At 35.6% G+C, this 13,172-nt stretch overlaps 1 protein-coding gene across 3 annotated transcripts in view; it reads right to left on the reverse strand.

Moving 5' to 3' along the window:
• LOC148943552 (GATA-binding factor C-like) overlaps positions 1 to 13,172 on the reverse strand; it is a 61,797-nt gene that overhangs the window by 24,007 nt on the left and 24,618 nt on the right. For all 3 annotated transcript variants that reach the window (XM_089101504.1, XM_089101502.1, XM_089101503.1), the window contains exons 3-4: positions 8,243 to 8,388; positions 374 to 499 (exon numbers count right to left, since the gene is read on the reverse strand). In XM_089101504.1, coding sequence (XP_088957630.1) covers positions 374 to 499; positions 8,243 to 8,388 — 272 coding nt within the window. The remainder of the gene's footprint in view (positions 1 to 373; positions 500 to 8,242; positions 8,389 to 13,172) is intronic.

Raw genomic sequence — 13,172 nt, forward strand, 5'->3', positions numbered from 1 at the left:
TAGCCAGGCTTGGACACAGGAGTTTATTTATTTTTTTAGGAGGTATGGATATCTGACAAAAAGTGACAAATAGATTGCAACGCTTCTTTATTTTTTATGTGTCAAAGATGGGTAGATGGCCTCCCTCTATAGTTTCAACTTTATACGCTCACTCGATCCTGAAATGTTGCTGACACGCCCTTTTGATAACCAGCATGGTTATCAGGAGCTCCAAAGGATTTTTCAAATTTTTCCCATAGAATTTGTCTATTTCAGGCCCCACTAAAACAATTACACATGTGTGGCTGAGTATTTTGGTGCAGAAGAAGCCGATTTTTGCTCCTTTCGAAAGTAAAGCAAAAGTAAAGGCAACTTAAAAAGAAGAGCAACTTACATTATGTAGTTTGAAATAGAGACCACAGGCATTGCAAACTGGTTCTCCGTTCGGGTTTCGTCGCCAAAGAGTAGTCATGGTCGTCTTACAATTCGCACAAGTTGTCCCTGCCCTCCTCGCGGCTGACTAAAAAAATATATATTTTGTTAGGTAACTTTTAAGTTCCACTTTGAAGCATTCTGTCATATTGAAAAAATTCCTATGAAACAATTTTCAAGCGACTATCCAGAGTCCTTACGAAAAAAATGATTTGCTTGGTGCAAAAACCAAAACAAACTTATAATCGTAAAATATGTGGGAACACTGGTATCAAGAGTCTAGATAGAACACAGCAAGGCTTTATTCACACCATCATTTCAAGGTGCACAAAACATTCCCATTTTGCGGTATACAATATAGGCCTAAAAACACCTTTAACTTTGGAATAAACAAACTAGAAGTTAGAACCCAAATAGAACAGTTTCAAAATACAAATGTTTAATTACTGATACTGATTGACGGTTTTCAGAAGACCCCTGTACTAACAAGTAATTGCTCTTCTATGATGCATACAGTGGTTTGTATATTTAGAAAAACTTAGTAAATTTCATCCAACGAACTTTCAGCAAATACAGGTATCAGTGAAATATTGTTGCTAGGCCCTTCTGCCTATGCTGCTGTAAAGTATTTGGAACATAAATTCGAGAAGGCTTTTTCTGGTGTCTCGTTTCTTAGAGATTTGGCCATGTATATGTCAACGAGAACAGTCCATGGGGGGGCTTTGGGACTAAAGCTAGTCGTGGGAAAGGGTCCGTTCCCAGGCATGGTTGAACAACCAATAGCTGGAACTTCCGTTCCAGGAAAGTTACATTCTTGGCTCATTTCTAAAGGCAGTCCATCTTTCGCCTCCGTCGTAGCTAGTTGTTCTTGTGCTACCTTATTTTCTCTATGTGTATTCTCACGTTATTTAATAAAGACCATGTACCAACGTTTATCTTCTATCTTTGGAATTTATGTAAACCATTATATCTGCCAGTATATCTATTCTATAGAAGGATGCAAAAATTAGGAAGGTCATGTAGGGTGTCCTTAGAAGCCAGGGATGATGGTGTAGTTCTTGGAAGATTTGCTCTAAATTTATTCAAGGAGTGGATCAGACCGTCCTACAAACGGTATTTGTTAGAGAATAGTGCAGAATTTTTTTTTTGTTTAGGTAATGCGTATAAGGTTGCAATACAATATGAACAGATAGAACAGATAGTGGGGAAAGGAGACACGTCTTCTTTTTCCGATGAATTTCTTTTTGCGCTGACGAGGGTGAAATTTGGACTCAATGATAATGAGAAGGCACTGCGAGATGGTACTGATTCCTCGCAGGGCGGTTTGGCTACCCATGGAAAGGGAGCTGGTTTTGAGGTCCCGTGGGATGGTACTGATGCCTCACGGGATGGTTTTTTTGTTGCACTGCGAGTTGGTACGGATTCCTCGCAGGGCGGTTTGGCTACCCAAGAAAAAGGAGCTGGTTTTGACGTCCCGTGGGATGGTACTGATGCCTCTCGGGATGGTTTTTTTTGTTGCACTGCGAGTTGGTACTGATTCCTCGCAGGGTGGTTTGGCTACCCAGGATAAGGGAGCTGGGTTTGAGGTCCCGTGGGATGGTACTGAGGCCTCACGGGATGATTTTTGTTGCTGCACTGCGAGATGGTACTGATGCCTCACAGGGCGGTTTGGATACCCAGGAAAAGGGTGCTGGTTTTGAGGTCCAGTGGGATGAGATTGATGCCTCACGGAATGGTTTTAATGCGTAGCGCTAATAGTTATGTAGAGATATCAACAGTAGTACTGCCATTTGTCGAACCACAAGCTAGTAGAGAAAAGCCAAATAGGTCTAAACCGAGGCGTTCCGCAGCAATAAAACCCCGAGGATTTTATTGGGAATAATATCTTAACGTCATTGCTGCATGGTATGATTTTTAGAGTTTCTGCAATTTCATTTATCTGTCGCTGGTATTTTCAGGATTAATTAGCCTTTCCCGGTCATTCCTTTTGCCCTAATTAAAAGTTTATGCATAATCCCTTAAAACTTTCTTTGTCCTCATCAAATTCAGGGGTATGGGGAACAAGTCTATTTTAAAGTATACGAAGAGAAATGAAGTGTTAAAATATCCAGTTTCCGACTACTGTTATTGGTGTGGTTCGTTTATACTATATAAATTTTTACTTATACAAGTATTGTGTAGTGTTTATATAATGTAATTGTTACTATTTCATGCTGTAGAATGTTAGTAGGTGAGGAGTGAATAATTTGAGAAGGGTATTGAATGTTTTGAATTCAATTAAAGTTTGAGGGTTTAATCATAAGGGGATAAGCCAAATTTGGGAAATTTAACTTAAAACAGGGAGGAGAATCTGTAAAGTATTTGGAACACAAATTCAAGTAGCATTTGCCGGGTGTCTTGCTTCAAAGAGAGATGGTCATGTATATGTCAACAAAAATAGTCCAGGGGGGGCTTTTGGGATTAAAGCTAGTCGTTGAAAAGGGCCCGTTCCCAGGCATGGTTGAACAACCAATAGCTGGAACTTCCGTTCCAGGAAAGTTACATTCTTGGCTCATTTCTAAAGGCAGTCCATCTTTCGCCTCCGTCGTAGCTAGTTGTTCTTGTGCTACCTTATTTTCTCTATGTGTATTCTCACGTTATTTAATAAAGACCATGTACCAACGTTTATCGTCTATCTTTGGAATTTATGTAAACCATTATATCTGCCAATATAAAAGGCATACAAATAAAGAACTACATAGAGGTTTACACTGCATATAAAATTCAGTCACCAAACAATACACCCTCCTGGCAGTCACGAAGGCTGCAAGTCCTTGTCTGGCGATTCTGGCAGATAAATGAATCAAATAATATTACACATTAAGACCCCAAATGTGATAATTAGACCCGATGTCACGTCTTCTTACTTCCTCAGGCTTGCTCGATATCATAGTTCAGTCCTACCTATTACAAGGCAATCTCTCATACCTCTTCCTTGTTAAATTGAGCCTATAAACCCTCTTCCTTCGGGGTAGACGCAAAGGCAACGGGTCCTTATCTTGCGACCCTGTTTATTTTACAGCAAATAGTCTCCCAGTATCATCCCTGAGATTTTAATCCGTTCCTGTTCATCAGCACCTTATCCAGGAAGCATAAAACGTAGCTCAATAGGAAGGAAATGTCAACAGGAGATTCGCTTATGCATTCTAAGATACATGCAAAAAAATGATAATGAAAAAAGCACGAGGAACGCATCATTCAACCTGCTGTATATTTTTTTTAGCATCATGCGGTCTAAACCTGCAAATTAGTGGTCATATAAAAAGTCAGATTTAGAGTGGTCAGATTGCTACCCTGGCCAACATAGGACATAGTAACCTGTTATTAACACTTCTTATATGCATAAATAAAACCTAAGAATGTATTAACTTATTATTGCTTTTTTGGGAGTGAGGTATGCACTAGACAGATTGAAAATGACTATACTGGATTCTGACATATTTGAAGAAAATAGCCACTTCAAAATTAAAAATATGTTAAGTATTTCCATTAACTTTAATTGTTAAAATAGCGCTTCACATGTATATTGTTTTTGTGGGGCGCCATTTTCCCGTTCATACTTAATCTCCATTACAAGTGAAGTTATTAAACGTTGGCGATTGTAATCAGCAACAAAATTCACAGAACAATTTCGGTTACTACGTCTGGAATGGATCAATCATTTAAGAACACGATGGATAAACACTATAGGTAGGATAACTTTCAGGGAGCTGAAGTTTCATCTTAAAACTACCATTACATTTACTGAAATTTTGCTTTCTAGGGCATTTTTTTTAAACACACTTTCAAAGAAACTATTAAGCGAAAAAAAATCTAGCTGACGTTAATTTGGAAACAGCATCTATTATACGAATTTAGGAGAACACTATTCTTTACTTATGAAAACAAATGTTTGAGAATTTCAACCTAAAACGACTGATGTCAAATAAATAAAAACACACCACTGAAATTGTGATCGTCAAAAACCTTTAACAGAAAGTTTGTTGTCACTCATATTGTCACACTGACATGTCACTTTATTTTAACGCCTTAGGAATTTTTCCTTAGAAGTTTTTAGGAATTTATTCCTAAGAACTATTGTTAAGAAGAAGATTTGACAGAATAATTTTTTTCCAATTACGAACACCAATTTTTGAAATTTTCAAAAAGAGCCTGATGCCCCTGAAATATGACGTGACCTCAAATCAAAATAGAAGTGCGCCATTGAAATTGGCATAATAAAAAACCCGTTGACTGATGGTTTACTGTCCCACCCCTTAACAAACAAAGACAATCTACTATACAGCAGCCACTACAGGGAAATCGTAGAGAGATGGTTAAAAAATTAATTTTTCAATTAGTTTCTTGCAATATTTTTATAAAACAAAGTTTTCCTGATGGAAATAAAGAGTAAAATTGAAACTTAAAATGAACATAAACTATTGCTCCGCAGCCTATGCAATATATATATATATATATATATATATATATATATATATATATATATATATATATATATATATATATATATATATATATATACATATATATATATATATATATATATATATATATATATATATATATATATATATATATATATATATTTATATATACATATATATATATATATATATATATATATATATATATATATATATATATATATATATATATATATATATATATATATATATATATATATATATAAACTTAAATTGTCGTAAAAACATAAGCAGAAAAAAAAATTTAATGTTGCTTTAATAGCCGGAAAGTCATTGATGACCATACAAAAATAACAGGCCTGGCAAAGCGTTTAACAAACAACCTGAACACTGTTTCGACAAATTCGAACACAATTTCAACAAAGTTGACAAACACTGTAAATGTTCTAAAACTGGTGCAATAAAATAAATGGCATTTTTCGTACAGTTACCTGCTATCACAAAGGAAGAAAAAAAATTCGGGTGCAGAAATTGCTAGAAAAAGTATGGTGCTTAATGCAAAAAAATAAATGTAACAATTCAAAAACAAAAAGAATATCGAGTTTTGGACTTTCAATTCTGTTCATTATCGACTAAACACCGAAATAAAAGCAAACGGGCAAATAATTTACTTTTCATAAAAAAGGGGTAGTGAAAAATGATTTACAGAAAAATCAAATTTTTCGGAGGGACAGACTTATCAATTAAACAGATCTACCAAAAAAACTATGCAACCTATTAACTAATTTTCAATGAAAAGAAGGGTACTGAAAAATCACTTGCACCTAGATTTGATTTCACATTAAGCAATTCCATTTAAATTCCCAATAAATAGATAGTTAAATCACTCGTTTTAGAATAACGACCACGAATTAAGCAATAAAAGTGTGGAACGAAACTGACACGACATTTTTCAAACAAGCCTCAATGGAAAATTCTATAGGACATTCAAAAACATAATTTATAGGAGTTGCATTGACTCTAACAACTTGGCAAAAGGCACAGAGGGGTGTATAAATGTTCAATATTCAAATTTCACGACACAAAACCCTTTCCCTAAATTATTAAATCGCGACAGATGCAAAATTGTGTTTTATGGGTAATCGTATTTCTGGAATTTGAATAATTGGCAAAAGGTTAGTTTATCATATTAGTCACCGGAGTGTGTCACAATTACCCCAAGTTAGATACCTAATAGTTACACCACAGGTAGCTTCAGTGGGCCCTTAGACTATATACCCTATGATAAATCAAAAGACAGTCGCGACAACCCCCGTTGTGTCAAGGTAGCAAGACCCCTGCTAAACTCTACAGGTATACTGGCAGCCAGTAGCAATATACGGGCGCCTTAACCTAACAATTAAGGAAAGTCAGGTTTTCGATGAAAATTGTCCTTTCGGGTGATCATTAGCGCCCCAAACTGGTAATTACCCATTCTATGACCGTGACAGATTTAAAATTTTGACAGGCGAAATAATAGCAATTGCCACCACGTTTATGGAAAATTTGACTCCTTGTTTGCTTAGTCTTGTTTTTAACCCGAAACAATGTGGTAATCAATCCTAAGCTAATGGATTTTAAAGTGACTTTAAAATAATTAATCTGCTTATCATTAGTCAATAAGCTTGATGGTAAAGGTTGACAAACAGAGTCTGAGCTCTACAGAAATTCGAGATAATATCGGCACTGACGGGTCAGGGACCAAGTCTTCTTTTACCAGATTTTCTGCATTTAAAACAAGAACAATCAAACATTTGCCAAGACCAAAAAACCTGAAAGTAGATAGAGTTAGCTTACGAGTAACTAGCAAGCGTGAAATATTAATACAAATATTAATATTTAGATGAGTAAATAAAATTAGGGGGTAGGGCCAATAAGATTTTCCAAAGCAGATAAACTTAATAAGGAAGTCCGAACAGCTGTTATTGCCGAGCTTTGGGTTTTCTACAGTGGCAAATCTCCAGCACTTTTAGTGGGGGGCAAGAGGGGTCCATATCCGGATAGTCAAGCGGCATGGGCTATATAATGATTTTTTCTCCAAATTATTGGTGGGGGTGACTACCTCCTTTACCCCCCCCCCCCCCCCCAAACGACGCCCCTGGTTTTCTATTACTAGTGAAATATCGGTACTTGTCAATTAGCGGGAACCCACGCGATATATTTTATACGGAATATGCTTAAGAAACTAGTCAAACGGGTTTCTTAAAATAGAGAATTGGGTTGCAAACCGTGGTTTGTCATTGCGTTTACAATATCTTAACTTCTGTTTTTGGGGGTTTAGGGGGGAAAAAGATAACTAGGTTAGGCTAGGTTAGGTTACGTATTTGAAATATTCTATGCTTTACCCCCCCCCCCTAATGTGCAAATATATAGCCCAAATTTGTTTCTAAACCATTATATTTTCATCCTATTTTGTTTTATTTCATTAGCATTACCCAAATTTGACTTCTTGCGTGGGTTCCAGCTAATTGACAAGTGCCGAAATATCTTTAATCAGGTGTTCAAAATCAAAACCCGCTTCTTGTAACGCAGTTTTAAATCAGACGCACCTAGTAGGCTACAATCATTGATTCTGGTATATAAATCAATTGGGTCTGCAAAGTTATTAAATATCTTCTATTTCTTTCATTTTTTCTCGGTCAAATACAATTTTCTGAAATGGAAACTCGCCTGTAAAATAGTAATGGCTCATACTTTTTTTTATGTAAGGATTGTGGTAGTGTTTAACAGGCGAGATGAAAAATTTTTGTTGGTAGTTTTTTTTATCTCTTTTTTGTTGATTTTGTTTATATTTCTGATACTAGTGTATTAAACGTACTCTTTTATATACTATATATGGAGTGTCAAACTGGAGATGCTACAGATACCGGGACAGATACCCGGTCATAAAACAGTTGTTAGAGTGGAATTGAATAAAACGGGTTGGAAACGGGGTTGAAGGGGCTAAAAAGGTACCTAAGTTAGGTTAAGTATTTAATATATGCTATGTTTTTCCCCTGACCCCCCCCCCCCCCATATGTAAATATATAGCCGAAATTTGTTTATAAACTATATTTTTATCCTATTTTGTTTTATTTTATTAGCATTAACCAAACTTCACTTCTCGCGTGTCTTCCAGCTAACAGAACAGTACCATAATTTTTAACCAATTTGAGAATGCTAGAATTAGGTCACTTCTTTTTTAAGTTTCCCTGGTGTAAACAAAATAAGTTAAATAAAAAGGCGACGCCCAGATTGTAACGGCCACCTACTTGGTTTGACCAGAACTAGCAAGCACACCTTAACTTTATTATTGGGTATTAATCTAAATGGATTGCTCAAATACTTACCAGTCTTCTTTTCGGTTTGATTAGAGGCCTGTTTTGTCCATTCATTTTGTAGTAGAGGCCGCATGCATTGCATAGATAGTGTCCCGTCCCGTCACGACGCCACAGGGGTGTGGAGGTTGCACCGCAGTTGACACATTCTCGTCCTTCTGCAAAATCAATTTAAATTTATAACAAATTCTCGTGAAATACTTAGCGGTGATAAAATAATCGACAGAACAAAAAGTTGCTTCAAGCACGAGCCTCTTTGTTTCATGTAGACATACGTACTTTAAGAGCTAAGTGATTCAATATGGCATTAACCATCATGCTCAGACGAATAAAAAGATATGTATTTGGGGCTTTTTATAAATTGTAAAGTGATGTTACTGGCATTGGTCGGGTCTTAGAAACTTACATATTTCCTTTTCAATTTATTCCGATTAAGAATCTGATATCTACATAATTTGAATTTAGCCTAGTAATCTAAATTTTGCCATAGCTTAGAACTTATTTTTCGGGGACGTGTTTTGGCTAGGACGTCCGAAATAAGTCGTACAAAAGGCACATACACAAGGATTTATTGTAGACCGGGGACTAGCATTTTGGCAGGGGGGGCTAACGGGAAATATACAATTACAAAACCAACAAATTACAAAACCCACCCTGTCTCCCCCTCTACATACGTGCCTGTTGCACGTGGTACCTAATGATTGAAAAAAATTCACCTTTAATAGCCAGATTCCTAAAATCCCGCAATTGTATTGATTTCCTAATATGCATATATAACTTCGGAATTTTTTTGAATTCCTTCATCAGTCCCTTCACCTAGAAAATATTTTTTTGGAATTCCTTCATCAGTCCCTTCCCCTAGAAAATAACTTCTTGCCCATTCTCAACTGACCTGGCTCGGTCAAAATAGACTGAATAAATCAGCTTCATTTATATCTTCTCTGACCATTCCTGAAATGAATTTCTCTAGCTTCTGACAAGTTTAAACACTGTCTTTCAGCAATACTGTAGATGCGTTGTATATTGTCTCATCGAAGAATGGTGTATGCAAGCAGAAGCGGTTCATATGTTTCCTCGCATAGATATCCACTGGCGGATCCAGGGAGCTGGGGGGACTGCAGGCCCCCCAAGATTTTCCTGGCGCACTCTTTCCCTTTTTTTCTATTTTTCATTCTTATTTTAGAATAAATTTGTCAATTTGATTAATTATTGACACCTTTGTCACATTGCCCCCCCCCAATATTTTATTGATTGGCGCCCTTGTCACATTGGGCCTCCCCCAAGATTTTGCTCTAGATCCGCCCCCGTAGACATCTATACATGTCGACTAAATTCCATTGCTTGTCGGCCAAGTCCCGTTTAGCCTTGGAGGTCATGTGCAGTTCATAGAAATTATTCTTGCAGTGGTAGAGCAAAAGGACCTTAAGGTCAGTGTACCCACCTGACAGATTCAACCCTTCGTGGTTAAACTCAGAATTTTGTCTGAAACCAATGCCAACTCAAAAAAAGAGAAGACCCAAAAAGTTCTAAGTAAATATCGTTCAGTAGGCTATATGGATAGATAAAAAGCATGTGTTTTCAATAGAATAAAGTAACAATTAACCCTTTATACGTAAGTCGGAACTGCTGCATTTATGGTCTATCAAACCACGTGTCAGCCCTTTACCGCAAACAATACCATTACTGATTATTCCCCCTCTTTCCTAGGTTTGACATTATTTATTTGGCTTAATTTTGAAACTCGTGCCTTGACATTCTAACAATTCAAATCAACAAAGTTTTCAGAAGAATAGGAGTTATTTTCCATATTGCTTTTATAATCAATAACCGCTAAGATTGAAATTTAAAAATTGTTGGCTATGCTGTACTCATATTTTTACTATAAAATACAATATTGGAAATTTATAATGAACTTTATTATCGTTATTATTGCACTTTCCCTTTTTCCATGAAAATAGAGTTGCGTCAATTCCCAAAAGGAGACGCGTTATTCGAGTATTTATGGCTTAATTTTAATTTATTTCCATCAGTGAAGACAGCTTTCTCTCATAAGAGGTTCCATTTTTTTATTTGTTTGCGGGTTCAAAAGGATAATGGAACCTAGATATCCTAGTAGTGGCAGTAGGAAACTTCGTATTATAGGGAAGAATGTTAAATGAAGTAAAATTTACTTAGTATTATATCCTTTATACTTGAATTTTATCTGAGCATGGCTTTTATAAAAGCTTCAAATAATAATATAATAATAATAATCTGTATTTAAAAGCCAACTAAAGCCATATACAAAAAGACATACTAAATATATAGTATATATATAGTATTTTGTTCAGTTATTATTATAATTATTATGGATGCTGACAGAACAGTCAAAAATCAAGTGAAGTTGATTTTGTGACAGCGGACAAGGTCGAATGATTTAAAAAAAGATAGGCCATGAAGTCATGCAAATCCACATCCTATGGGACAAAAAGTGAAAGTGGATACGGAAGTCACGTGACTTTAAGTCCAAAGCTAATTTAGAAATCCCCTTATTTCGTGGTCAAAGTCTAACATTGCGCTAAGTTGACAGTTTCACATTTATACCTGAAACTAGGTCTTGCCAAGGGGTTAAGCACTACATCAATCAGAGGTGCATGTTATTAACCTAATTTCATTGAATGTTGCTCCGAAAGCTCTTTAAATCTAACAATTTTTAACTGGTTAAAATTTAATTTAAAGTTCAGTTTTTTTTATTTATTTTCAACATGTTTAGCTTTTAAAACGTTTTTGTGAAAAATTTCGGTACTTTGATATTAGCTGGTACCCAACGCAAGAAGTAAAGTTCCGTTAATGCTAATGAAATAAACAAGATAGGATGAAAATATAACAGTTTCGAAACAAATTTGGGCTATATATTTGCCCATTAGGGGGGGGGTAAAGCAGAGCACATATTAAATACCTAACCTAGGTACCTTCCCCCCCCCTAAACCCCAAAAAACAATAGTTTAAATATTGTAAACGCAGTGAAAAACCACGTATGCGATCCATTTATCCAATGATAGATACCTGTTTGACTAGTTTACTTTAGCATGTCCCTATACAATACATCGCGTTGGGTACTATCTAATACTAAAGTACCAAAATTTCCCCCATTTCTGTAAAAAAGATATTGCCAGAACATATGGGAAAATGTAAAAGCTCTAAATAATTCAGCCAAAAACTAATGAAATTTAGAAATAAGTAATGATCCTTGCAAAACAAAATATAATGAAGATTCCCTGTTAAGATAGGAGTCAGAATTAGACAATTTTATATCAAACAGTTCGTGATAACGAACTGTAAGGAAGGAGCGACCCGGCTCAATGGTAACCGAAACTCTAGAAAACGGTATTTTGATACAAATAGATACATCAAAAGAATCAAATTTAATGCTGATTTCAAATATATAAGTTTCATCAAGTTTATTCCTACCCATCAAAAGTAACGCGCCTGAAAAAAATTTGGCTGATTTTCGAAAAAAGGGAGAAAGACCCCCTAAAAGTTACAGAGCCTTAATGAAATCCATACCATAAGATTCAGCGTATCAGAGAGCCCTACCGTTGGCGTGTCACGCACCTATCTGCAAAAATGTGGAATTATGTATTTTTTGCCAGAACAAAGATCACGGGTGCATGTTTCTTTGTTTTTTTTTCCAGGGGTGATCACATTGATCCAGTGGTCCTAGAATATCGTGGGAGGGCTAATTGGAATGGAAATTAAAAGTTCTAGTGACTTTTTTCAGTGACAAAAAAAAATGGAGGGCAACTAGGCCCCCTCCCACGCTCATTTTTTTCCCAGTCACCTGATCCAAATTTTGAGATAGCCATTTTGTTCAGCATATTAGAAAATATTATAATTATGTCTTTTAGGATGACTTAATCCCCCGAAGTTCCCGGGGGGAGGGCTGAAAGTTATGAACTTTACCCAATGTTAACATATAGTGTTGTATTTTTGGAAGTATACAGACGTTTTCAGGGGAGATTTTTCCTGGTAGTGGGGGTGGGGGGGTGGATATGGGGCTATGTGGGAGGATCTTTCCATGAAGGAAGTTTTCGTGGGGGACGGAACATTGCTATGAAGGGGACGCCGGACTTCCCAGCATTATTTAAAAAAATATCAGAAATTAAATATAAAAAAGCAAGTTTTTCAACTACAACAGCAGCAACATCAAAACTTTAAACGAACAGAAAATATTACATATATGATTGGGTTCACCCCCTAGTCAATACCTCGCTTTTTAAGCCAAATATATTTTAGTAATTTCATAAGAGCTATTTATTCTAATTAACGGCCTTTGTGATTAAGCGGTCATTTTTAAAGAATTGGAACAAAATTTGAACTTTAGCGTAAAGAGCAAGGTGTTGACTAGGGGGTGAACCCCTTAATATACGTATTAAATAAATATGAATATAGAAGTTCGTTACGTAAGTTAATTCGTAAGTTACAAATATTTATTACTAATAAAAACGTTCGTAAATAAAATTAAACAAGTTTTGAGAAAGCCATTTAACCAAATAAAAGTAATATTGGTATGCAAATTTTGTTTTAATTATTCATATACGGTGGGACAAAATCAAAACCTGCATTTATTCAAAAAAGTTCAAAAATTAAATTTAAAAAAACAAGTTTTTTTTAAGTGAAAGTAAGGAGCGACATTAAAACTTAAAACGAAAAGAAATTATTCGGTGTATGAAAGGGGCTGACCGCTCCTCAACGCCTCACTCTTTATGCTAAAGTTTGACTTTCACACAACTATTTTTTTTTTAAACAATGAAAAACTTTAGCGTAAAGCGCGAGGCGTTGAGGAGGGGACAGCCCCTTTCATATACGGAATAATTTCTGTTCGTTTAAAGTTTTAATGTCGCTCCTTACTTTCAGCTAAAAAAACTTGTTTTTTTTTTATTTAATAACTTAATAAAAACGA

This window comes from Artemia sp. Qi Xiang Cuo, chromosome 15, assembly GCF_049724085.1.
Source record: "Artemia sp. Qi Xiang Cuo chromosome 15, ASM4972408v1, whole genome shotgun sequence".
Taxonomy (NCBI): domain Eukaryota; kingdom Metazoa; phylum Arthropoda; class Branchiopoda; order Anostraca; family Artemiidae; genus Artemia; species Artemia sp. Qi Xiang Cuo.